Here is a 24,739-nt window from a genome sequence, read left to right on the forward strand (position 1 = left end):
TAGCCAAGGAGAAAGCACTTAGCTAAATAGGGAGAAAGACAGGATCCTTTCTGGCTAGCCATGATTGGCTGAGATAATGGAGGGTTTGACCATGCTGATGGTTGGCCATAAGCATTTTTCGTCATAAGCCCCATTTGGGATGGGCCGTCACATTTGTACTACTAACCAATATCTGGTTAACATTCTCGTACAAAATAGCTGCAGTGCCAACTTGCTCAGCTTGGGGATGGCACATTCACAAAGATATAGAAAGAGACACATACCAAATAAACAACTCACCTGGTTTAGACAAGGGCATGACCCTTGGGAACTGCCTCCTAGAAGGTCGAAGGGGACTGAAATAGAAGTGTGAACTTTTAAAATGGTCTACTTTAGCAAGACAAGTGAAACGGGATCATTTGAAGAAGAAGAGGGCAAGTACAGTTCTCACCTGATGAGGTCTTTGCAGAGGGGTGGGAATGGATGTTTCTGGTAGTGGCCAAACACCTCAAAGACGATGGGCTGGGTCTTGATGTACTCCACAAACGACTTGGTAACCTCTACCGTGATCTAATAGACCATTAAAAAAAAAAAAACGAGGTAGGCTATCACGCAAGTCCCTTAACAAGGCCAGCGACAACAGGATGATTACAAGGCAACACAACAACAATCGGTAATTCACGATTCATTCATGGCAATATCATAGAAATAACGCCTGTAGTAACCTATGAATAATAATAAGGAATAGCTGTTATTTCCGGGCGGCGCTTACATTCTGTACATGGTAGAATCCCAGCGGAGGTCCTCTGCCAGTGTTCTTGAGTGGCTCAGTGGAGAAAGCCTCATCATGTCGGTGGATGAAGCTGGAAAGTAGGGAGACCACATTCAGTCAATATGCGCACCTATTCACTACACATATATATTAAAACGACGACACTGTTGCATTACCACTATGTACTATTGACTACTCTCAATGTGGCGCACTGATTACGATCACATTTGGCGGGACACTTGTCTCGCACCATCAGACGAGTCTACTTCAGGAATAACACTAACCATGAGAATTTTGTTTGTCTAAACCAAGAGAGGATGGAGTCGTTTCTGGATGAAGAAAAGAGAGAAGTGAAAGGTCTTGAAAGACAAGGCTTTTTTGCATTTACATTTGAGTCATTTAGCAGATGCTCTTATTTCAGAGACAATTACAGTAGAAATTACGGGAAGGTGCTTTGCTTATGGGGCACAGACAGAATTTTCACCGAGTCAGTTCAGGGATTTAAGACAGCAACCTTTCAGTTACTGGCACAACACTGTAAACCGCTAGGCTACCTGCCACCCTTTTCCATAGCATAGCTTTCAAATAGTTAACGTGTTAGATGTCATCTAAAATGTAGATTCCTGCCTCAATAAAAATCGTTGTATATTGCCGAGGAGACAAAACTCAAGTACATAGTCAAAATATGATGAAAATAGGAAATAAAGTTGAGGAACAGGCCTTGAAATGACTCATTTTTTGCTTTCGACACATAACAGTCCAATTATACATGACTAACTATTACATTTCGACTTCCTTACAACTGTCAAATGGATATGATCATGTTATGATTCTGCCTCCCTGCACCTAAACAAGCCACCCTACCCTGGATTGTGTGCCCCACATCCTCATTACTCTGGCAGTGACATGTGTTACTGTTGCTGTCATGTCTACAGCGCTATCACCCCTCTTGCTTTGCTAGCCTTTTCGGGTTGGCATTAGCAGTGAGCGAGACTCTCGCTTTTACCGACCTCTTCCGCGGTGTCCGTCTGCGGCTTGCGGTGGCTGCTTGGTCAAGTGACTGCCGCAAGGAATTCTGCTCAAACATCTCTACTGGCACATTCAACACTGGACGTGGCTCTAATCGGGTACTTCTCCATTGGACTGTATCAATTCCAACCGTGTCGCTATAAAGCAACCCCCTTTTCCCCTCTGGCCTCACCATTATTAAAGGATTGTGCGTCGGGTTTATTCTCAGAGGGGCTCATCACAGAAGATGCAATTGATGTTTGACTGAAACCCGGCAACAACCCGTATGAATGTTTGGCCTTTTAACCTTGCGACCTCAAACGGGCTGTAACTCAGGTACAGAATCGGACCTCATTTGAATGCCTAGCGCTCACCCTGTTTGGCCCAAACCCACTGCTCCTCATTTTGATATACAGGCCTCCCATAGTCTCCCTTGTCTTCCACTCAAGAGTTGAAGGCACTGACATCTTCCTGCTCCATGTGCTGCTTGGGGACTCAAACGTTCATGTACACTCCAGCATGTGACTTTTACAACCTATGTCAAAGGCTACAACCTGGACCTGGTGTGCTACACTGGCCATAGATCCCTCCGACACGTGTGGCCTGAACCTCACCATTTCTGACCATTTCTGACCACGTGGCCATCCTATTTCATCTTTCCGTCTCCCTCCCCAAGCCCCGTACCAAATGCACCATGACCCACCATGAAACTGTCAACCCCCCTGATTGAACTGATTCAGTCCCATGAGAACCCCGACGCTCCCCACAAGGCCAAGTCTACCCACTACTCTAACATCCGAAAAAGGTCAAAACCCGAGAGCTCCCTCCTCCATGATCTATAAGCTACAACTTCCACTGCTTCAGCTGACCTCTGTGATCGGTGTCTGAACATCTTCCCAAAATAAACTAGACGCAATACATGCCCACATTAAAACCATCACAACATCTGCCTTCTTCCATCTCAAGAATTTAGGCAGTCTCAGCCCCCTCACTTACTGACTCAGTTGCTGAAAACCTTATTAATTTGCCTTCATTACCTCACGCCTGGACTATTGCAATGGACTCCCTGCCAGCTCCCTCAACAAACTTCAGTATATCCAGAACTCAGCTATAAGACTCCTCACCCGCACCGAACCCTGGGAGCACATCACAACACACACACTTCTCCACCTCCACTGGCTTCCAATTAAACTCCTTACCTACACATCCATGCATGACTTGGCTCCCTTCCATCTTTCCAACATGCAACACATCTACACCCCCACCCGCAGCCTTCGATCTTCCTATCGTGTAAGGGATGCAGAGGTCGTTGAAGTGAGCTTCTCAATGTGAACTGCCTTGACGACTTTTGTCTCTGTTGTTGCTGTTATTATTACTTATTCTTTTTTTTCTAAATTCAGGGAGTTTACATTGTTAAAGTACCTGAACCACTGGCACTTGCAGACATTCCTACGGAGAGATTTTAGAAACAAATGCCTCTTTATGCATCATCTTGTCATCGTCATCATTCAAAACACTTCCCCTCACTGACATCTTGTCAAGTCTCTCCCTAAAAAAAAACTCCAAACCGTCCTGGTCAAAGCTAAAATACCACAAAATGAAAGGGCTTGAATGAGTGGGAGGCACTTACTTGAACTGGCAGAAGATGTCAGCATACTCAGCGGAAATGCTGGAGGCCTGCAGCACTGTGACCCTGAAGGTGAAGGTGGAGCCTATGTGAAGGTGAGACAGGGCCTTCTCCAGGGGCAGCTCCAGACCCAGACCACTCTTCAGTGGGCTCCTGGGGACCTCTGGTGTGGCTGTGACGGGGGACAAGTCTGTGGTCATGGTAAGTACACATGATAAAGACAGGAAATGCCTGCAGTCCTGCACACGGTATGACGGGGGAGACACAGTGCTTTACTCCTGCACCATGACTTACACAAATTATAAGTACATGACCTTTTCAGTTAAGTCTTCCCTTACTAAACAAATGTGTGCTGTTCATATCTACCGCCACAATGATGTAATCGGAAAAACAACATGATTGGGAGGATCTCCTTACCTGCACAGGTGTTGTTGTTGACCTCGTCAGGGTCAGCTCCTACATCAGAGTTCTGTCCCTCCCCTTCCACGAAGCGTAGCTCTTCGTGAGAGGTGTTAGAATGGGACATGCCGCCGGAACACGACTCTGTCTGGAACTGACCAGCCAAACACATGGCCTTTTAAATAACGACACAGCATTTTCCCAATCTCGATACTGTATGCAGACAGCGATTTGGCAAGTAATTCCAAGTTCATGTATAATTTCTTACGGATTCTACCTTCTCAAACTGTTGGTCCTCAAAGGATATCTTGGCGGTTCCTGACTGTCTGACACCAGAGCCGTAGTCAGGGGCTTCTTCATCAGCTGGGGAGAGACAATAAAAATGTTGCAACCTCATCCAGCCATTTTTATCAAACAGCAATTCACTACTCTCTCAGCACCCACGTGGGTGTCCTTCACAAAACACTAAACGTTTGTGTCTAATACTGCATGTTAACACAAAATATGGCACAGTAAAAGGATAGAGACATGACAATATGGCACAGTAGCTGGTACCTGAGATGGCCTGCACTGCCACCCTGAGGAAGCCCTTCACCTCTCCCTTCTCACTGACGATGGCCACGCGGTGCACGAGCGGCACGGGGTACAGCAGGTTACTCAGGTACACAAAGGCCCTGGGGACGGGGGAGGAATAGAAGGGGAGAGAGGGATAGAGAGGAAAAGAGGGAGAGAGAGGGAGAGAGGGATAGAGAGGAAAAGAGGGGGAGAGAGGGAGAGAGGGATAGAGAGGAAAAGAGGGGGAGAGAGGGAGAGAGAGGGAGAGAGGGATAGAGAGGAAAAGAGGGGGAGAGAGGGAGAGAGAGGGAGAGAGGGATAGAGAGGAACAGAGGGGGAGAGAGGGAGAGAGAGGAATAGAGGGGGATCTGTATCAGACACAGGGCAATAATTTCAGAGCAGAGGACCGTCTTAGAATGTTGAGGTAATCTCTAGTGGGGCAAGTCTACTGACCCTGTTCAAATATTTCTCATGTGCATCCTCCTATAAGTGAATTGTATTGTATCTGTTCCCACCCTTTTGCTCTTATTAGGAAACCCCTGGCTACTTAGTGATTACCTCAAGAAAGGAAGGGAATGACATTTGAAAAGACTAGGACCTGGGACGGTGACTGACCTGCCCACCAGACGGAACCATGGGAAGCGGTCATAGAAGGGGTCTCCCCCGGTCAGGGCCTGGTCACAGTCCTCCACAGTGCTGCTAGGCACCTCCGCCGCACGGTCGTACATCTCCCTCATCAGGTCCAGCCTCTGTCTATAGGGGGCAGCAAAGACAAGGCACACGACCAGGACAGAGCACATCAGAGCAACAGACACTGTAAAGTAGACGCAGACCGGATAAGCCCATATAGGCCTACATACCAGGGCCTCGCGTGTACAGAGACACATATCATAATGTAAAGCCGCAGAGAAATAACCGGAACAAATGCTCAGAGACACAAAAACACACTCACACAGTCTAATGTCAAGGTCCTCACAAGTATAGTGATACTGTACAAACTCACACACACACACACACACACACAATTCCCCCCCACACACATACCTGAGTTTCTCCAGGGTCCAGTAGTGTGTGGCCCCGTTCTTCTGGTCCTGGACCTCCACAGCTACGATGGTGCTGGGGAAGGGCCGCTTCTCCCGCTCCATGGCCACGCTGGGGGGCAGCAGGTCCGGGGGCAACGGGGAGTACAGTGTGTCTGTCAGCAGCACAAACTGGAACTGGACCTGTAAAGGAGAGGACCAGTTTAGCATTTTAGCATGTCAGCAGGTTAGCGACAAAATCATTGTTGTCAATTGAAATCTCATTTTGCGGACTCATCGAACCGATTCACAATAGAGCCGATCTGATTCAATGACTTTGCAGGGGCACTATTTCGCAATACCAGTCTTTGCTGACTCATCGAATCGATTCATCGTTTTCAAAGAATAGACTCATTTGATGTACACTCATTTGGTAGACTGACTGAACTGATTAATAACGCAGTTTCCTTTGACTGATACCTCACAGTTTCACCACTGAATCATTGTTCTATTTGATATATTGTATATAATGACAGTGTACCTTCTTCTTGAGCTCCACACTGATGGCGTTGGCTTCCTTGAGGAAGATGGCATTGCCCCACAGCAGGTCCCTGAGGGAGGTGAACTGGTAGAAACGCCACTTACGGAACGCCCAGGATGCAAGCTCCATCTCACGCTTTGTCCACGGAACTATGGGAAAGACTTAAAACATTCCATAATTCAGAAAATATTCCATTCTCTGACCTTACCTCAGAAATAGATATTTGATTTCAAAATCATTGTAAACATTTGATAAAGGTTATTCTAGATGGGTAACTGTCAATCAATGTCTCACCTTCCTCCTCAGGCTCCTCTTCTTCGTCTGGGGACTCCAGGTAACGGGAGTTTCTGTCCACCTGTTTCTGCAGGGCTTCCAGTTTACTCTCATAGTCCTGGGAGAGACCCCGGTACAGACACATCAAATCACATGACAGAATAACGGCCATATACATTCACTGGCCAGTTTAAAAATGGTCAAAGACTCCAGCCACCCTAGTCATAGACTGTTCTCTCTGCTACCGCACGGCAAGAGGTACCGGAGCGCCAAACCTAGGTCCAAGAGGCTTCTAAACAGCGTCTACCCCCAAGCCATAAGACTCCTGAACATCTCTTCAAATGGCTACCCAGACTATTTGCATTGCCCCATGAATCTGTACCGGTAACACCCTGTATATAGTCTCGCTATTGTTATTTTACTGCTGCTCTTTAATTGCTTATTACTTTTATTTCTAATTCGTCTCCATATACAAGTAACTGCCAAAATAAAGGGAACACCCAATAAAGTGTCTTAATAGGGCGCTGGGCCACCAGCGCAGCTAGAACAGCTTCAATGCGCCTTGGGCATAGATTCTACAAGTGTCTGGAACTCTATTGGAGGGATGTGACACCATTCTTCCATCATTTGGTGTTTTGTTGCTGGTGGTGGAAAACTCTGTGTCAGGCGCCAATCCAGAATCTCCCATTAGTGTTCAACTGGGTTGAGATCTGGTGACTGAGACACAAACACCCTTTAAACTCCCTCCTTATGCTCATTTGAGACCCCTCTTTCAAAGTCACTGAGATGTCTTCTTCTAGCCATGGTAGAGGAGAATAATGGGCAACTGGGCATTTTTATACATGACCCTAAGCATGGGATGATAACTGCTTAATTAACTCAGGAGCCACACCTGTGTGGAAGCACTTGCCTTCAATATACAGTACTTTGTGTCCCTCGTTTACTCAAGTGTTTCCTTTATTTACGCAGTTACCTGTATTTATAAAACACTAAAGATTAGCTTTTTAAGGGGCCTCTCTTAGTGGCCTGTCTTACCAGTCTCTGTTGTTCCAGAAGGTTACTGGCCTCCTCTCGTTCTCGGCGGTATTGATCTTCTAACTCTTGAAGCCTGCAAAACAAAATAATTGCAAATCATTTTTGAGCGAAGTCATACAAAGTCATACAAAAGGATGATGTGTTACTACAGCTGGTGCTTTGCCAAAGGCAAGTCCATCTGTTATTGTACCTTGACTCCATCTCCTGCTTCATGTCGATGCCCTGTTTCTCCAGCAGCTCTCTCTGGGCGAAGGCCCAGTCCACGGGCTCCACGGGGGTCTCGGCGCAGGGGGTCCTCTCCCGCTCCTGCCGCGCCTGCTCCGGGTCATTGAAGCGGAACACATGGCTCTTCCCCATGATAATGCGATTTCCTGAGGTCAGGAGTCAAAGGTCAGTCGCATCACACCTCAGTCATTTCATCAATGTCATAAACCTATTACAGTTTGTTTTACAATCGTTTACACGCTAAAAGTAGTACTCGAGGCACACTGTGAAACGGTTAACTCTAGTACCTAATCTCCAGACCAAGTCCGCTTTACACTCAGTTTGCAATTGCAAAACACACTTTGTGCAAAACACTAAACACAGTTCTCTACATTAGACACATCATTCAAAACCAACAGGTCTTGTGTTTCGTTTGGAAAACACTTCCATTCAAAATGCCACACTCATTTACCGGTGACCTAAACCCAGTGAAAACACTTATAGCTAATTTCTTCACATAGAAATCAGAGCTTGAGCACTGTACATAGGCTTCAGGTTGGCTTTCTTGGTTTGGACAACAAAGGAGGCCAATTTTGGAGAAAGAGTTAGAGGAAGAGGAGTGGGAGGAAGACGAGGACAAAGAGAAGGAGGATGAATACACAATGTTTTGAGAAAGAAATTCATTTGCTTTTTTTCCCTCCTTGCATTTCTGTTCATAGTGTGAATATATACTGAATAGGCATACATACTGTATATATTTGTGCACATACATGTACGTGTGAGTGCTATGACAAACTGCCCTGGACACCACTGAACATGCAAAAGACGGAAGATAGTAGTGTTTTACATTTGTCACATCCGTGTGTAGTTGGCGTGTATAGGAGCTAATCATTTGATGGTTTGTGTGTAGAGTTGTGATGCAAAAACACCACTTTGAGAAGAGTTAAATATCGTTTTGAATAAAGTGTTTGGTTTTGCAAGAGATCTGTGACGTTTTGCACGTTGTGCGTGTGTGTTTTGGGGTTTTGTGTGTAGAGTCGAGAGACGAGGAGCCATAGTTTCAGAAATCATGTGGAAGCAATTGTCAAAAACTGTAATGATTTTAACCTTGGACTGTTCAAGTGAGAATCACCAGTGTGAATCACCAGTGTGAATCACCAGTGTGAATCACCTATGGTCTTTGTGTATTTATGATGTTGTATATGGAAGCAGATTCATGCCTAGACAAATACAAAACATTTCATTAAAATCAGTGTAGTGTTTTTCAGTATGTTGTGTATCTTTTCCCGTACTTAGTGGAAGATGCTGAGGGGTTTAAGCCTTACCTGAACGAAGCAGAGTAGGCGTGGTCACCAGTTTCCCGTTGACGTAGATCTCCGCCCCCTCGCAGGGCTCCAGGATGACGTTGCCTGTGTCATCATCATCAACAGACAAGAACCACCGGGGATGGTGAGCCTTTGCCTATTCTACAATGGCTCCGTTTCTTACTCAATTTCCAGTCCCGGAGGACCAAAACACTTCTAGTTTTCATCCTCTCCTTCTAATCAGGGACTAATTCACACCTGTCACACCAGATGAGTGCAATTAACTACCGCGTAGAAACAAAAAACAGAAGTGTTTTGGTCCTCCGGGACCGGGAATTGGGCAGCCCTGATGTACATGTACTGAATGGATCATTTGTTTGCCCTCAATGAGCTGTGATCTACAAAGCCTGCATAGGTAAAGTCAAGAGGGTAAAAGGCAACTACTGTCTTTTTCTGCCGTGATTACATAAGGGATAATCAACGAGGGGCTATGCGTTCTTTGGAAAATAACGAATGAGGTGGACGGTGTGTTCCACGAAGCGCTAGCGGAGTGGAACTGACCTTCCACAGTGTTACACTATTTTCCAGGGAACGCATAGAGGCCCGAGTTGATTATCCCTTTTGTACCGTGGTTATAATTGAACACATTTTCGCTAGAAATGTGTTGATTTGCCGGGAAAGAAACGTGTTCAACATTCACTGAAGTAGCTAGCAAGTTTACTTGATAGCTACAGTAGTTGCTATGCTAACCATTTTACATTGGCATCCAGTTTATAAAAGCGATAAGGCACGAGGGGGTGTCTTATATGGCGTTGGCGTCGTGCCTAAGAACAGCCTTTAGCCGTGGTGTATTGGCCAATATACCACACCCCCCACAGGCCTTATTGCTTTTATAAACTGGTTACCAACGTAATTAGAGCAGTACAAAAATGTTTTTGTCATACCCATGGTATACGGTCTGATAAACCACGGCTGTCAGCCTATCAGCATTCAGGGCTCGAACCACCCAGTTTATAATTTACTATAACTATAGCCTCACTAGTCCAAGTCTCTTTAGTCCATAACCCAGTCTCAATAGTCCCAGCCTCTACAGACCCTATAACCTCTGGTGCACGCAAGCAAAATCTGCTAATGATTCTTCTCATAGAACTAGAACTAATAGAAACTATCATGGTTCGTCCACAGTTGGTCAGTTCAGTCTCACCTTCTCCGCCGGAGCCTGCGGTGCTACTGAAGGTGCAGTGCTCGTCTTGGATAAAATGGCCACTGAGCACGATGTCCTGGCGACTTCTGGCGTCGTCACGTCCAACCCTGAGGGAAAGATGCATCGGATACGGAGTCGATTGATTCGTTTTTTACATAGATGTCTTTCTTGTAAGAGCACTGTTTCACTCTTCAATTTCCAAAGGAAACATTGTTGCCCACTTCACAGGGCCATTCTGATCCTTGATATTCCAGGTAGTAAACTTAAAACAGCTGACTCCCTACTCCAAATCCCTCCGTACTGTTACCACAGGACTGGAGGCCACTTCAATACAAAAGAGGTACACTTCACTATATTTCCTGCAGATGAAAGAGTCGTTCTTACTTGGTGGTCCCATCTTTGATGTAGTAGAGTAAGCACTCAGACATCAGTGGGTCCTCATTCAGGTTCACCAGGTGAGGGGTCTAAAAGAAAGACAAGAACATGGTGACTTTGCTTCCACATATGTTGACATTTTGTGTTGAAATACTGTTGACAGGGGTTGTTGTAGCATGATGGAAATGGATATCATGCACAGAGGATTGTGGGTAGTGTAGTACATCTCACTACAGTTGCCATAAAGGGTGTACTGGGGTTCTGACCTTCTTGGGGGAGAACACGCCCACGGTGCCTCCATCTTCTCTCATGGCCACACCCATCTCAGCCAGTAGGGCCTCCCTACATATAGCAGAGAACCACAGTTATTTGAGACAGGTGGACTCAGATAAGGATAGAGGTTAAAGGTTAAAGCCGTCTGACACACCTCTGCATCCGGATATCTTCAGTACGGCGCAGCTTCTCCTCCCATGTCTCATTGAGCTCAGCAATGATTTTCTCTGTTTCCTAGAGTGAAAAGAACGACAAATGTCTAAGTTGGCATGGTACATACACGCCATAACATTATGGTTAGCCTCCATGACCCTTACCATCTCTCTCTATCTCTAACCTCCTGGTTCCCCTCCCTGATCTCTTTCTCCATCTGTCCGCAGCTGTCTAACTATCCCTCTATCTCTTCACTGCCCTTCCTCTCCTCCTCTCTTTCTCCTTCCATCTCGCTCGCTCGCTCACTCACTCACTCACTCACTCACTCACTCACTCACTCACTCACTCACTCACTCACTCACTCACTCACTCACTCACTCACTCACTCACTCACTCACTCACCCACCCACTCACTCACTCACTCACTCACTCACTCACTCACTCACTCACTCACTCACTCACTCACCCACTCACCACCTCTAAGTTCACCCTCCCTCCCTTCCTCCTCCCTACCTTGAGTCTCTCTATGGCCTCCTCAGAGGCAGGGCTGAAGATGCGGTCATGCAGGTTTGCCATGGAGCCCGCACGGCTGGACAGGGCGGAGAGAGAGGGGGAAGGGCTCATCCCAGTCATGGCATTGGTCACTGTGGATAGATCACCCGTTTGATTGACAGCCTGGCGATTATTGACAAAGTTCTTGTAATCGCACAAGTCTGCCAGAAGAAGAGCGGGAGTGTGTGGGGGAGAGAAGGAAAGAGAGGGGAGCAAACAGCAGGAAGGTGAGGAGGAGGAGACATTGGGGGTGGAGAGAAAGAAACGCAGAGAAGTGGGTATATGGAAGAAAGGGAAAACAAGGGAGGAGTAAAAACAGAAGAAGAGAGCTCAACAAAAAAAATGTATTGTAGAAGCAGAGACAGGTGCTCACCAAAGGCATTGCAGAGAGAGCGAGAAAAGAGCAACTTACACTGGTGGATATGCAAAGCATACGAGAAGTTAGAGAGCAAACGCTTTTCTCTGCCATTCATATGCAAAATACATACAGTAACAAGCTGAAAAACAAGCAATGTCATATGATATATAGGGCAGCCAATCTAGAATACATGTATTTTAGTTCTTACTTGCAGCATAATCTCCAGGCTGAAAGGCTGTGAAAGTATTATTCAATTAAAATCAATGCAATTCCTAAAAACTGAATTTATCCCGCAAGCAACAATTATGCAGGGCAAGCAGTGTGAATTAGAAGTAAGGCAGCAGAGCTCTAGAGCCCTAGCCAGAGCCCACATTAAGAACCTGGCATATCAAAGACCCTCTACAGAAGCAGAGCGTCCAATCAGATAGCTACACACCCAGAGAATCAGAGTGTAACACAGGCTGCATCCCTACAGTCTAAAATGGCTTCCTCCCCCCCATCTTCATCTGCACTGATCTGAAAGGACTGGAAAGGGGAAAGTCTATTCTCTTAGAGGAGTCCACCATCTTGCTTCCACCTATCCCATGTTTGCAGATCAGTGCAGAGGAAGAAAAAGGAGATGAGGAGAAGATGCCATGTTAAACTTTTGAGACGCATTCCAGTCCCAAAGAGGCGGACAGTAAAAATGTATTTTCTTCAGTGTGTACTGGATTTATGGATTTTAGATGGGTTTTTGGGTTGGAGTCCTTCCATATAGCTCTGGGGTGTTATAGGAGTTTAGTATGGTAGAGGTTTAGCTTTATTTTCAGTTAGCTGCAAAGCGGGGGGGGGTTTGCTAGAATATACACACTTTTCAAACCAGCTATCACAGGATCGGGACATCGATACGCTGAGAGGAAAGAGGAGAGAGAAGAGTGTGTGAGACACTCACACACACATCTGTATGGCTCTCATCCAGTGTGTGTGTGTGTGTGTGTAGGTAGGTAGGTACTCACTGTCTATGATATCTCCCAGGCCCTGGGCGTAGAGGAGGTCCTTGAGTCGGCACACCTCCTCCTTCAGCTCACGCACCAGACGGTTGTTGGGGTCCTCGTTGATGACGGCGTTACAGCGGATCTGTTTGGCGCGGTCAGCATACCTGGGAAGGATCAAAACCATTCAAAGGCAGGTTCACCCCAAAAATATGTCCACTGTTTATATGATGGGAGAAACATCGTCGTCGATAGGGACAACATAGGTTCAAGGTATCATTATTTGCAGGTCCTGGATCACTTCCTGGTTTAGTCTCTCAATGCTGGTGATGGTGATGGTTCTATGTGGACACATAATGACTCAAATAACACTTTGAGCTCTTCAATTGTTGTTTACAGTTCACAAAAGGGTCCTTTGCTCTTTTAGTGATAGTTCAAATGTAGGGGAGGAAGCTCGGCCTGGTTTGCTCACAGCTCTTTTTGTGGAACCATGAGTGAGAGTGTCATTCCAGTTTATCTAATGTGTTGTGTTATGCTATTTTATGTAACTATGGCCAGTGACGGTGTCTTGTGAAAGACTCACATATGCTCTGGTGCCAGCTGGGGGTCCTCAGTGGTATTTGATACACTGCCGACTTTGCAGGTTTTCCTACTTACAAAGCATGTAGAGGTCTGTAATTTTTATCATAGGTCCACTTCAACTGTGAGAGACGGAATCTAAAACAACAATCCAGAAAATCACATGTTTTTTAAGTAATTAATTTGCATTTTATTGCATGACATAAGTATTTGATCACCTACCAACCAGTAAGAATTCCGGCTCTCACAGACCTGTTAGTTTTTCTTTAAGAAGCCCTTCTGTTCTCCACTCATTACCTGTATTAGCTGCACCTGTTTGAACTTGTTACCTGTATAAAAGACACCTGTCCACACACTCAATCAAACAGACTCCAACCTCTCCACAATGGCCAAGACCAGAGAGCTGTGTAAGGACATCAGGGATAAATTGTAGACCTGCACAAGGCTGGGATGGCCTACAGGACAATAGGCATGCAGCTTGGTGAGAAGGCAACAACTGTTGGCGCAATTATGAGAAAATGGAAGAAGTTCAAGATGACAGTCAATCACCCTCGGTCTGGGGCTCAATGCAAGATCTCACCTCGTGGGGCATCAATGATCATGAGGAAGGTGAGGGATCAGCCCAGAGCTATATGGCAGGACCTGGTCAATGACCTGAAGAGAGCTGGGACCACAGTCTCAAAGAAAACCATTAGTAACACACTATGCCGTCATGGATTAAAATCCTGCAGCGCACGCAACGTCCCCCTGCTCAAGCCAGCGCATGTCCAGGCCCGTCTGTCAGTTTGCCAATGACCATCTGGATGATCCAGAGGAGGAATGGGAGAAGGTCATGTGGTCTGATGAGACAAAAATAGAGCTTTTTGGTCTAAACTCCACTCGCCGTGTTTGGAGGAAGAAGAAGGATGAGTACAACCCCAAGAACACCATCCCAACGAGGAGGTGGAAACATCATTCTTTGGGGATGCTTTTCTGCAAAGGGGACAGGACGACTGCACCGTATTGAGGGGAGGATGGATGGGGCCATGTATCGCGAGATCTTGGCCAACAACCTCCTTCCCTCAGTAAGAGCATTGAAGATGCATGACAACGACCCGAAACACACAGCCAGGGCAACTAAGGAGTGGCTCTGTAAGAAGCATCTCAAGGTCCTGGAGTGGCCTAGCCAGTCTCCAGACCTGAACCCAATAGAAAATCTTTGGAGGGAGCTGAAAATCCGTATTGCCCAGCGACAGCCCCGAAACCTGAAGGATCTGGAGAAGGTCTGTATGCAGGAGTGGGCCAAAATCCCTGCTGCAGTGTGTGCAAACCTGGTCAAGAACTACAGGAAACGTATGATCTCTGTAATTGCAAACAAAGGTTTCTGTACCAAATATTAAGTTCTGCTTTTCTGATGTATGAAATATTTACAGTGCCTTGCGAAAGTATTCGGCCCCCTTGAACTTTGCGACCTTTTGCCACATTTCAGGCTTCAAACATAAAGATATAAAACTGTATTTTTTTGTGAAGAATCAACAACAAGTGGGACACAATCATGAAGTGGAACGACATTTATTGGATATTTCAAACTATTTTAACAAATCAAAAACTGAAAAATTGGGCGTGCAAAATTATTCAGCCCCTTTACTTTCAGTGCAGCAAACTCTCTCCAGAAGTTCAGTGAGGATCTCTGAATGATCCAATGTTGACCTAAATGACTAATGATGATAAATACAATCCACCTGTGTGTAATCAAGTCTCCGTATAAATGCACCTGCACTGTGATAGTCTCAGAGGTCCGTTAAAAGCGCAGAGAGCATCATGAAGAACAAGGAACACACCAGGCAGGTCCGAGATACTGTTGTGAAGAAGTTTAAAGCCGGATTTGGATACAAAAAGATTTCCCAAGCTTTAAACATCCCAAGGAGCACTGTGCAAGCGATAATATTGAAATGGAAGGAGTATCAGACCACTGCAAATCTACTAAGACCTGGCCGTCCCTCTAAACATTCAGCTCATACAAGGAGAAGACTGATCAGAGATGCAGCCAAGAGGCCCATGATCACTCTGGATGAACTGCAGAGATCTACAGCTGAGGTGGGAGACTCTGTCCATAGGACAACAATCAGTCGTATATTGCACAAATCTGGCCTTTATGGAAGAGTGGCAAGAAGAAAGCCATTTCTTAAAGATATCCATAAAAAGTGTTGTTTAAAGTTTGCCACAAGCCACCTGGGAGACACACCAAACATGTGGAAGAAGGTGCTCTGGTCAGATGAAACCAAAATTGAACTTTTTGGCAACAATGCAAAACGTTATGTTTGGCGTAAAAGCAACACAGCTCATCACCCTGAACACACCATCCCCACTGTCAAACATGGTGGTGGCAGCATCATGGTTTGGGCCTGCTTTTCTTCAGCAGGGACAGGGAAGATGGTTAAAATTGATGGGAAGATGGATGGAGCCAAATACAGGACCATTCTGGAAGAAAACCTGATGGAGTCTGCAAAAGACCTGAGACTGGGACGGAGATTTGTCTTCCAACAAGACAATGATCCAAAACATAAAGCAAAATCTACAATGGAATGGTTCAAAAATAAATATATCCAGGTGTTAGAATGGCCAAGTCAAAGTCCAGACCTGAATCCAATCGAGAATCTGTGGAAAGAACTGAAAACTGCTGTTCACAAATGCTCTCCATCCAACCTCACTGAGCTCGAGCTGTTTTGCAAGGAGGAATGCGAAAAAATGTCAGTCTCTCGATGTGCAAAACTGATAGAGACATACCCCAAGCGACTTACAGCTGTAATCACAGCAAAAGGTGGCGCTGCAAAGTATTATAACTTAAGGGGGCTGAATAATTTTGCACGCCCAATTTTTCAGTTTTTGATTTGTTAAAAAAGTTTGAAATATCCAATAAATGTCGTTCCACTTCATGATTGTGTCCCACTTATTGGTGATTCTTCACAAAAAAATACAGTTTTATATCTTTATGTTTGAAGCCTGAAATGTGGCAAAAGGTCGCAAAGTTCAAGGGGGCCGAATACTTTTGCAAGGCACTGTATGTCATGCAATAAAATGCAAATTAATTACTTAAAAATCATACAATGTGATTTTCTGGATTGTTATTTTAGATTCCGTCTCTGACAGTTGAAGTGTACCTATGATAAAAATTACAGACCTCTGAATGCTTTGTAAGTAGGAAAACCTGCAAAATCGGCAGTGTATCAAATGCTTGTTCTCCCCACTGTATAATATGGCTGATCACATTGAGAAAGGTTCTTTACAACCATCCTCCATAAAGGTGTCTTCAGAAAGTACAGCATTCATACCCATAGACTTATTCAAAACTTTGTTGTTTTACAGCCTGAATTAAAAATGGATGAAATAGAAGCACCTTTGGCAGTGATTACAGCTGTGAGTCTTTCTGGGTAAGTCTCTAAGAGCTTCCCACACCTGACTTGAACAGCAATTGCCCATTATTATTTTCAAAATTCTTCAAGCTCTGTCAAATTGGTTGTTGATCATTGCATGACAACCATTTTCAGGTCTTGCCATAAATTTTCAAAAAGATGTAACTCGGCCACTCAGTAGCATTCCCTGTCTTCTTGTTAAGCAACTCCAGTGTAGATTTGGCCTTGTGTTTTAGATTATTTGCTGAAAGGTGAATTAATCTCCCAATGTCTGGTGAAAAGCAGAATGAACCAGGTTTTCCTATAGGATTTTGCCTGTGCTTAGCTCCATTCTGTTTATTTTTTATCCTGAAAAACTCCCAAGTCCCGTTACAAGCATACCCATAATATGATGCAGCCACCAGTATGCTTGAAAGTATGGAGCGTGGTATTCAGTAATGTGTTGTATTCGATTTGCCCCAAACATAACACTTTGTATTGAGGACAAAAAGTTAATAGCTTTGCCACGTTTTTTTTTCAGTATTTATTTAGTGCCTTGTTGCAAAAGGCATGCATGTTGTGGAATATTTTTATTCTGTACAGGCTTCCTTCTTTTCACTCCATCAATTAGGTTAGTATTGTGGAGTAACGACAATGTTGTTGATCCATCCTCAATTTCTCCTATCACAGCCATTAAACCCTAACTGCTTTAAAGTCATCATTGGCATGGTGAAATCACTGAGCGGTTTCCTTCCTCTCCTGCAACTGAGTTAGGAAGGACACCTGTATCTTTGTAGTGACAGTGTATTGATACACCATCCAAAGAGTAATTAACAACTTCACCATGCTCAAAGGAATATTCAATGTCTACGCTTCTTTGTGAGGCCTTGGAAAACCTCCCTGGTCTTTATGTGTCCTCCTAGACCTTAGTGCTGCTTTTGATACCATTGATCACCACATTCTTTTGGAGAGATTGGAAACCCAAATTGGTCTACATGGACAAGTTCTGGCTTGGTTTAGATCTTATCTGTCGGAAAGATATCAGTTTGTCTCTGTGGATGGTTTGTCCCCGACAAATCAACTGTAAATGTTGGTGTTCCTCAAGGCTCCGTTTTAGGACCCCTATTGTTTTCACTATATATTTTATCTCTTGGTGATGTCATTTGGAAACATAATGTTAACTTTCACTTTATGCAGATGACACACATCTGTACATTTCGATGAAAATTGCCTTGCCTGGAAGCCTGTGTTTCTGACATAAGGAAGTGAATGGCTGAAAATGTTCTACTTTTAAACTCGGACAAAACAGAGATGCTTGTTCTAGGTCCCAAGAAATAAAGAGATCTTCTGTTGAATCTGACAATTAATCTAGATGGTTGTCCAGTCGTCTCAAGTAATACTGTGAAGGACCTCGGCGTTACTCTGGACCCTGATCTCTCTTTGGACGAACAAATCAAGACTGTTTCAAGGACAGCTTTTTTCCATCTACGTAACATTGCAAAAAATCAGAAACTTTCTGTCCAAAAAATGATGCAGAAGAATGTATCCATGCTTTTGTCACTCCTAGGTTAGACTACTGCAATGCTCTCCTTTCCGGGAACCTGGATAAAGCACTAAATAAACTTCAGGTAGTGCTAAACACGGCTGCTAGAATCTTGACTAGAACCAAAAAATTGGATCATATTACTCCAGTGCTAGCCTCTCTACACTAGCTTCCTGTTAAGACAAGGGCTGATTTCAAGGTTTTACTGCTAACCTACAAAGCATTACATGGGCTTGCTCCTACCTATCTTTCCGATTTGGTCCTGCCGTACATACCTACACGTACGCTTACGGTCACAAGATGCAGGACTCCTTACTGTCCCTAGAATTTCTAAGCAAACAGCTGGTGGCAGGGCTTTCTCCTATAGAGCTCAATTTTATGGAATTGTCTGCCTATCCATCTGAGAGACGCAGACTCGGTCTCAACTTTTAAGTCTTTATTGAAAACTCATCTCTTCAGTAGGTCCTATGATTGAGTGTAGTCTGGCCCAGAAGTGTGAAGGTGAACGGAAAGGCACTGGAGCAACGAACCGCCCTTGCTGTCTCTGCCTGGCCGGTTCCCCTCTCTCCACTGGGATTCTCTGCCTCTAACCCTATTACAGGGGCTGAGTCACTGGTTTACTGGTGCTCTTCCCTGCCGTCCCTAGGAGGGGTGCGTCACTTAAGTGGGTTGAGTCCCTGACGTGATATTCCTGTCCGGGTTGGCGCCCCACCCCTTTGGGTTGTGCCGTGGCGGAGTTCTTTGTGGGCTATACTCGGCCTTGTCTCAGGATGGTAAGTTGGTGGTTGAAAATATCCTAGTGGTCTGTGGGCTGTGCTTTGGCAAAGTGGGTGGGGTTATATCCTGCCTGTTTGGCCCTGTCCGGGGGTATCGTCGGACGGGGCCACAGTGTCTCCCAACCCCTCCTGTCTGCAGTATGTGTCGGGGGGCTAGGGTCAGTCTGTTATAGCTGGAGTATTTCTCCTGTTTTAAAGTAAGTATGCTCTTTCTCTTTCTCTCTTTTTCTCTCTTTCATTCTCTCTCTTTCATTCTCTCTCTCTCTCTCTTTCTTTCTTTCTTTCTTTCTTTCTTTCTTTCTTTCTTTCTTTCTTTCTTTCTTTCTTTCTTTCTTTCTCTCTCTTGGAGAACCTGAGCCCTAGGACCATGCCTCAGGACTACCTGGCCTGATGACTCCTTGCTGTCCCCAGTCCACCTGGCCGTGCTGCTGCTCCAGTTTCAACTGTTCTGCCTGTGGCTATGGAACCCTGACCTGTTCACCGGACGTGCTACCTGTCCCAGACCTGCTGTTTTCAACTCTCTAGAAACAGCAGGAGCGGTAGAGATAATCTCAATGATCGGCTATAAAAAGCCAACTGACATTTATTCCTGAGTTGCTGACCTGTTGCAATCTCGACAACCACTGTGATTATTATTATTTGACCCTGCTGGTCATCTATGAACATTTGAACATCTTGGCCATGTTCTGTTATAATCTCCAACTGACTGGCCACCCCTCATAGCCTGATTCCTCTCTAGGTTTCTTCCTAGGCTCTGGCCTTTCTAGGGAGTTTTTCCTAGCCACCGTGCTTCTACACCTGCATTGCTTGCTGTCTTGGGTTTAAGGCTGGGTTTCTGTACCGCACTTTGTGACATCAGCTGATGTAAGAAGGGCTTTATAAATACATTTGATTGATTTATGGTTGAATCTGTGTTTGAAATTCACTGCTCGACTGAGGGAACTTAGAGATAATTGTATGTGTGGGGTACAGAGATGAGGTAGTCATTCAAAAATCATGTTAAACACTATAATTGCACACAGAGTGAGTCCATCGAAATGATTATGTGACTTGTTACGCCTGGATGTATTTAGGCTTGCCATAACAAAGGGGTTGAATACTTAATGATTCAATACATTTCAGCTTTTCATTTTTAATTAAAAAATTTAATAAATGGTGCTATATAGAACCATTGTTAACCCTTTAACTGGCACACCAAGAAAAACATATATATATTTTTCTGTAAAAGATGTGTATTAGCCTCAGTATAGGCCATAGTTGAAGGATTTTTCTCTGCATGACTTAAACTTTGATAGATAATGCATTGCAAACATCTCAACCAGCCGGTTGAGTTGCCCATTTAGAGTAAACTAGTTTTCTATCTGAATTTGCATAGACTTTTTAATGTGTTTACAGTTTAAATGCTTAGAATACCAGTAAAATGACATGTATTGAATGATATTGTGAAACATATAGAAGATAATAGGCAGACATTGAATCATGATATGAATTTCAAAGGATTTTTGTATTTGCACAGACAAAGAAAGTCCCATAACAATATTTCTCCATTATCACTAGCTTTGACTTAATAGTATTCCTTTAATGGGCAACTCAACCGCCTGGTAGAGCATAGATTTCAAGAGTTCCTAAATTAGTAACAACAACACATTTGTAATTGAATCATTCTTAAATTATGTTTTAGAGGTCAACAACATTTTGCAACGTTGTATTTGTCCATTTTATACACAATGAGTTAATCATTACTAATAATAATTGGTAAATGACGTTCACTTGCTGGTTTTCAACCATTTTTGAATGCATGTTTAAAAAAATATGGGAGTCCAATAACAATGACCGCATGATCAATTTACTAAATTACATTGGATGAGATGATAAAATATGCCAAACAAAATACATATGCTTAATGTAATTTCAAATTGGTTGTCAAAATGAGCTCAACTGCCCAGTTGAGCTGCCTGTTAAAGGGTTAATGGTTCTTTATAGAACCTTAGGAAATTGTTATTGTTAGCACCATACAGGTTCCATTTAGAACCTGATGAGCATGGTTCTTTATAGAACCTTAGGAAATTGTTATTGTTAGCACCATACAGGTTCCATTTAGAACCTGATGAGCATGGTTCTTTATTGAACCTTCAAACAAGGGTATCTATAAAGCACCAACAATAACCCCTGTCTTGTACTATTTAGAACCACTTTTGTGTGTAGTCATTACACTTATGTGCATTACTTTATAAGGAGGCAGGTGGCTGGAACTAAAACTGATCCTCACAGAGAATGACAGTGATACTGAAGTACTGTAGGGTCACAGAATAACTATGGATTTGAAGTTTTTTTTAACCTGAGCATTTGACCTCAGAGCTGGTTTGTTACCTGAGGGTGCTCAGGGTCTCGTCATAGTTGATGTCAGCAGGGCTGAGGGCTGCCACCATGGCGGTGCGAGAGTTACCTCCTAATGGACAGAAAGGGGCAAAGAGGTTCATTTGGGGATGAGGGCAAGAGGAGGAAAGATTATTCAAAGGGCATCTGCAGAGGAATTCAACAAAAGAGTAAACAGTGCTACATTTGACGTAGTCGGCAGGATCTGGGCTAGTAGGTGGAAAGGGGGGCCGCGGCTGGTCAGGTAGGTGAGGGAGGGAGGACTAGAAGGTAGGTTGGCAGGTCTTGTGTGCTTTGGATGTCTTATGTTTATTGATGTTTTGTTTGCTGCAGCCCCCTGCAAAATAATGGGGGGGGGGGGGGGTTGGTTGCCCATCTTTTTCCCTGGAAACAACCAAACAGGTATTTGAAAACCAGTGGGATTTGAGTTGTAAGCTGCTTAGATGGATATGGGCATCTAATATGTTTAGAGACGTGTGAATTGTTCACCGTGGAAATGCTGGAAAAGTTGAATAAAAGCTTTGAATCATCATCTGCAGGGGAATTAAACAAAATAGCAAACAGTGCTAAGAATGTTACAATTGGCGTAGTCGGCAGGTTCTGGGCTAGTAAGTGGAAAGTACGTACCCAGGTTCTCTCTAAGAAGCCAGGTCAGCACTGAGTCTCTATAGGGGATGTGGTTCTCCACCTTCTTCTTCTTCTTGTTCTGTTAACAGTTCATTTTAGAATTAGGATAAGGATACTGTCTCAATAAAAGTGCATTTACCTGTTGGGAAATACAAGAAGAAACGCTTGTGAATCATCTACTTCCCAATCTCTTAATACCATTTCCCAAAATATTTTCTGAGAAATAAAATGGAAGAAATCATTGAAATTGTGTACCTTATTTGGTGCTGAGTCCTAGAAAGAAAAAGAAATTGACCGAACTTAATTAATTGTCAGTCTTACCAAAAATCCTTCAATGACCATTCAGACAAAGAGTTGTGTACTGAAAACTATAGACTCTCACCACTTCAGCTAATGCAGAGATGACTTTCCCCAGTGTGGTCAAAGATTTATTGATATTTGCTCCTTCCTGAAAAGGAACAGATGGGGCACACTTAATCAAACGAAAAGCCTTGCGTGCAACACAAAAAACGACACACTCCACAATCTTGAGAAACAGAGCCTAGAGGCTTTGTAAAGTTCATAGACATGTCAACTTGAAATGTTAACTTGAAACGGAGGAATTCATACATTGATATCACTGGGGGGTCGGATTCAGCCCATAAAGTTGACCCAAAATAGCCTCTCACCTTCAGCCTGGTTCCTTTGGCTCCTGTAGAGTCTGCTCTCTCACTCCCAGCCAGATCCACCAGGCTGATCTTGCTCACCTGCAACAAGAAACTCTCTGTTATCATTTGTTTTGGCATGAATCTGCTTTGATACTCTGTATCACAGTGGGAAATGCCCAGATTCCAAATGCACAGTGGTAGCCCCAAGAAACTCTCTTTGAGGACTTATCTGTAATGATTAGTGTTATCATGAACGATAACACAGTGGATGTCCAGATAGCATGGCAATATAGACCTCAATCATAGAGTTATAAACCATGCATAGGTCAAAGTTTTACAAAACCCTGGTGTGAGGCATTATGAAGGATCTTAGTTTGAGACAGTTTGCTACAGCAGGAAAATAATCCCAGCAGCAAGAGGAAATGTGAGTTATTATGTGGATTATAATTAATGGACATTATTTGTCGAGCTTAATACATTATTCTTTATGTCTGATTTCTTTTGTGTGGAAATTACAAACTTTAAAAGCCCTTTGAAACCTGGAATGCACTACAAATTTGCATTTCCTGCAATGCAGGAAATTCCACAGCAACAAGAGTGATCAAATTAAGATCCTACATCTGTAGGGGTTTATAACTCTATGGCCTCAACCTATTGCAGTAGCTTGAATATGAGGTAGAACCTGGTTATTAAGTCTGCGCAGTACCTTCTCAGATGTGTTTTCTGAATCCATGTCGTGTTTCTTCTGCGTGAAGATGATGTTGAAGACAGCATGAGAGCGGCTGCTGGTCTCGTTCATGTTGGTGGCTGCCACCGTCCTGAAGGAAGAAAGAATTTAACTTTATGACATCCATCCATCTCTCATCCATCCATTCATTCATCCATCCACCTATTTATCCATCTATCCAGTCCATCCACCCCCCACATCCACCGACCCACCCATCCATCCATCATCCATCCATCCATTCTAAGTCCCATTTACCTGGCCTTGTTGCCAGACTCCATGAGGTCCTGGATGTCATTGTAGGAGGTAACGGCCAGCTTGGACAGGTCCTCCACGTAGGGCCCCATCAAGGGGTGCTCTCTCACACGCAGGTTCCCCTTGTTCTTCGGGTTCAGCAGGTCCCGCACACGCTCACAGTAGATCTCCATGTAGCTCACCTGTGGAGGTTGTCAATACTCTATAGAAGTGCCAATCAAGATAACTAAGTGCCAATCAAATGTCTATTGAGCAACACCACCTTGGGGCAGAGAAGACACTCTTATCTGAACTCTTATCATATGCACAGCAAAATTAATGGTGTGCATTTAACTCGGAAATGTACACTAAAACGACGTTGGAGGAGGCTTATGGTAGAGAAATTAACATAAAATTATCTGGCAACAGCTCTGTTGGACATTCCTGCAGTCAGCATGTCAATTGAGACATCTGTGGCATTGTGTTGTGTGACAAAACTGCACATTTTAGAGTGGCCTTTTATTGTCCCCAGCACAAGGTGTACCTGTGTAATGATCATGCTGTTGAATCAGCTTCTTGATATGCCACACCTGTCAGGTGGATGGATTATCTTGTCAAAGGAGAAATGCTCACTAACAGGGATGTAAACAAATTTGTGCACACAGTACGGGATCTTTTCTGGGATCTTTGATTTGAGCTCATTAAAAATGGGACAAACACTTTAGATTTTTGTTCAGTATGTATCACCCAGGAGGTAAAAGCTCTACCCCACTGATAAGCAGTAGGCATGTCCTGTATAGAAGCTCATTCTCAAACCACTAGAGGGAGCACTCACCTCCACGGAGTAGGACAAGCTGTTTTCCTTATTGCTGTCACTTATCTTGGTGAAGAGGTCCTCACACAGCTGGCAGACAGAGAACATGGAGGAGCATTGTTAGACTCGCCTATGAACCAGGGTTGGGGTCAATTCCATTTCAATTCCATCCAATTAAAGAAGTACAATGAAATTCCAATTATCTTCAATGCTTTTCAATTAGGAAAATGTGGAATTGGAATTTGTTTAAGTTTCTGAATTGACTGGAATTTAAATGGAATTTACCCCAACCCTGATATGAACACAGCATATGTATTATCAATAAAGGGCTTTGATGTTTTTGGCATAAAACTAAATGGGTTTCCAAATATCCAGTATCTGACATGATGAAGTAACTTTACATTATATGATGTTTAACTACATTTTGTCATTCGTTCATCCATCCA

General features: G+C 44.1%; 1 protein-coding gene across 9 annotated transcripts in view; it reads right to left on the reverse strand.

The window, feature by feature from the left end:
• Positions 1-24,739, reverse strand: part of LOC115114167 (kinesin-like protein KIF1A) — a 54,236-nt gene that overhangs the window by 18,234 nt on the left and 11,263 nt on the right. For 4 of the 9 annotated variants that reach the window (XM_065013300.1, XM_065013301.1, XM_065013296.1 and 1 more), the window contains exons 5-32: positions 24,315-24,383; positions 23,504-23,682; positions 23,228-23,339; positions 22,543-22,620; positions 22,257-22,322; positions 22,130-22,147; positions 21,875-21,953; positions 21,242-21,320; positions 12,627-12,769; positions 11,235-11,434; positions 10,723-10,802; positions 10,562-10,637; positions 10,305-10,384; positions 9,921-10,027; positions 8,738-8,821; positions 7,399-7,579; positions 7,209-7,281; positions 6,195-6,291; positions 5,901-6,061; positions 5,385-5,563; positions 4,956-5,093; positions 4,341-4,459; positions 4,063-4,148; positions 3,804-3,939; positions 3,390-3,576; positions 752-842; positions 431-549; positions 280-335 (exon numbers count right to left, since the gene is read on the reverse strand). In XM_065013300.1, coding sequence (XP_064869372.1) covers positions 280-335; positions 431-549; positions 752-842; positions 3,390-3,576; positions 3,804-3,939; positions 4,063-4,148; positions 4,341-4,459; positions 4,956-5,093; positions 5,385-5,563; positions 5,901-6,061; positions 6,195-6,291; positions 7,209-7,281; positions 7,399-7,579; positions 8,738-8,821; positions 9,921-10,027; positions 10,305-10,384; positions 10,562-10,637; positions 10,723-10,802; positions 11,235-11,434; positions 12,627-12,769; positions 21,242-21,320; positions 21,875-21,953; positions 22,130-22,147; positions 22,257-22,322; positions 22,543-22,620; positions 23,228-23,339; positions 23,504-23,682; positions 24,315-24,383 — 3,073 coding nt within the window. Of the gene's footprint in view, positions 1-279; positions 336-430; positions 550-751; positions 843-3,389; positions 3,577-3,803; positions 3,940-4,062; positions 4,149-4,340; positions 4,460-4,955; positions 5,094-5,384; positions 5,564-5,900; positions 6,062-6,194; positions 6,292-7,208; positions 7,282-7,398; positions 7,580-8,737; positions 8,822-9,920; positions 10,028-10,304; positions 10,385-10,561; positions 10,638-10,722; positions 10,803-11,234; positions 11,435-12,481; positions 12,521-12,626; positions 12,770-21,241; positions 21,321-21,874; positions 21,954-22,129; positions 22,148-22,256; positions 22,323-22,542; positions 22,621-23,227; positions 23,340-23,503; positions 23,683-24,314; positions 24,384-24,739 lie in introns of all 9 variants that reach the window. The other 5 variants (XM_029642213.2, XM_065013302.1, XM_065013303.1 and 2 more) reach the window with 4 other exon arrangements.

This window comes from Oncorhynchus nerka, linkage group LG9b, assembly GCF_034236695.1.
Source record: "Oncorhynchus nerka isolate Pitt River linkage group LG9b, Oner_Uvic_2.0, whole genome shotgun sequence".
NCBI lineage: Eukaryota > Metazoa > Chordata > Actinopteri > Salmoniformes > Salmonidae > Oncorhynchus > Oncorhynchus nerka.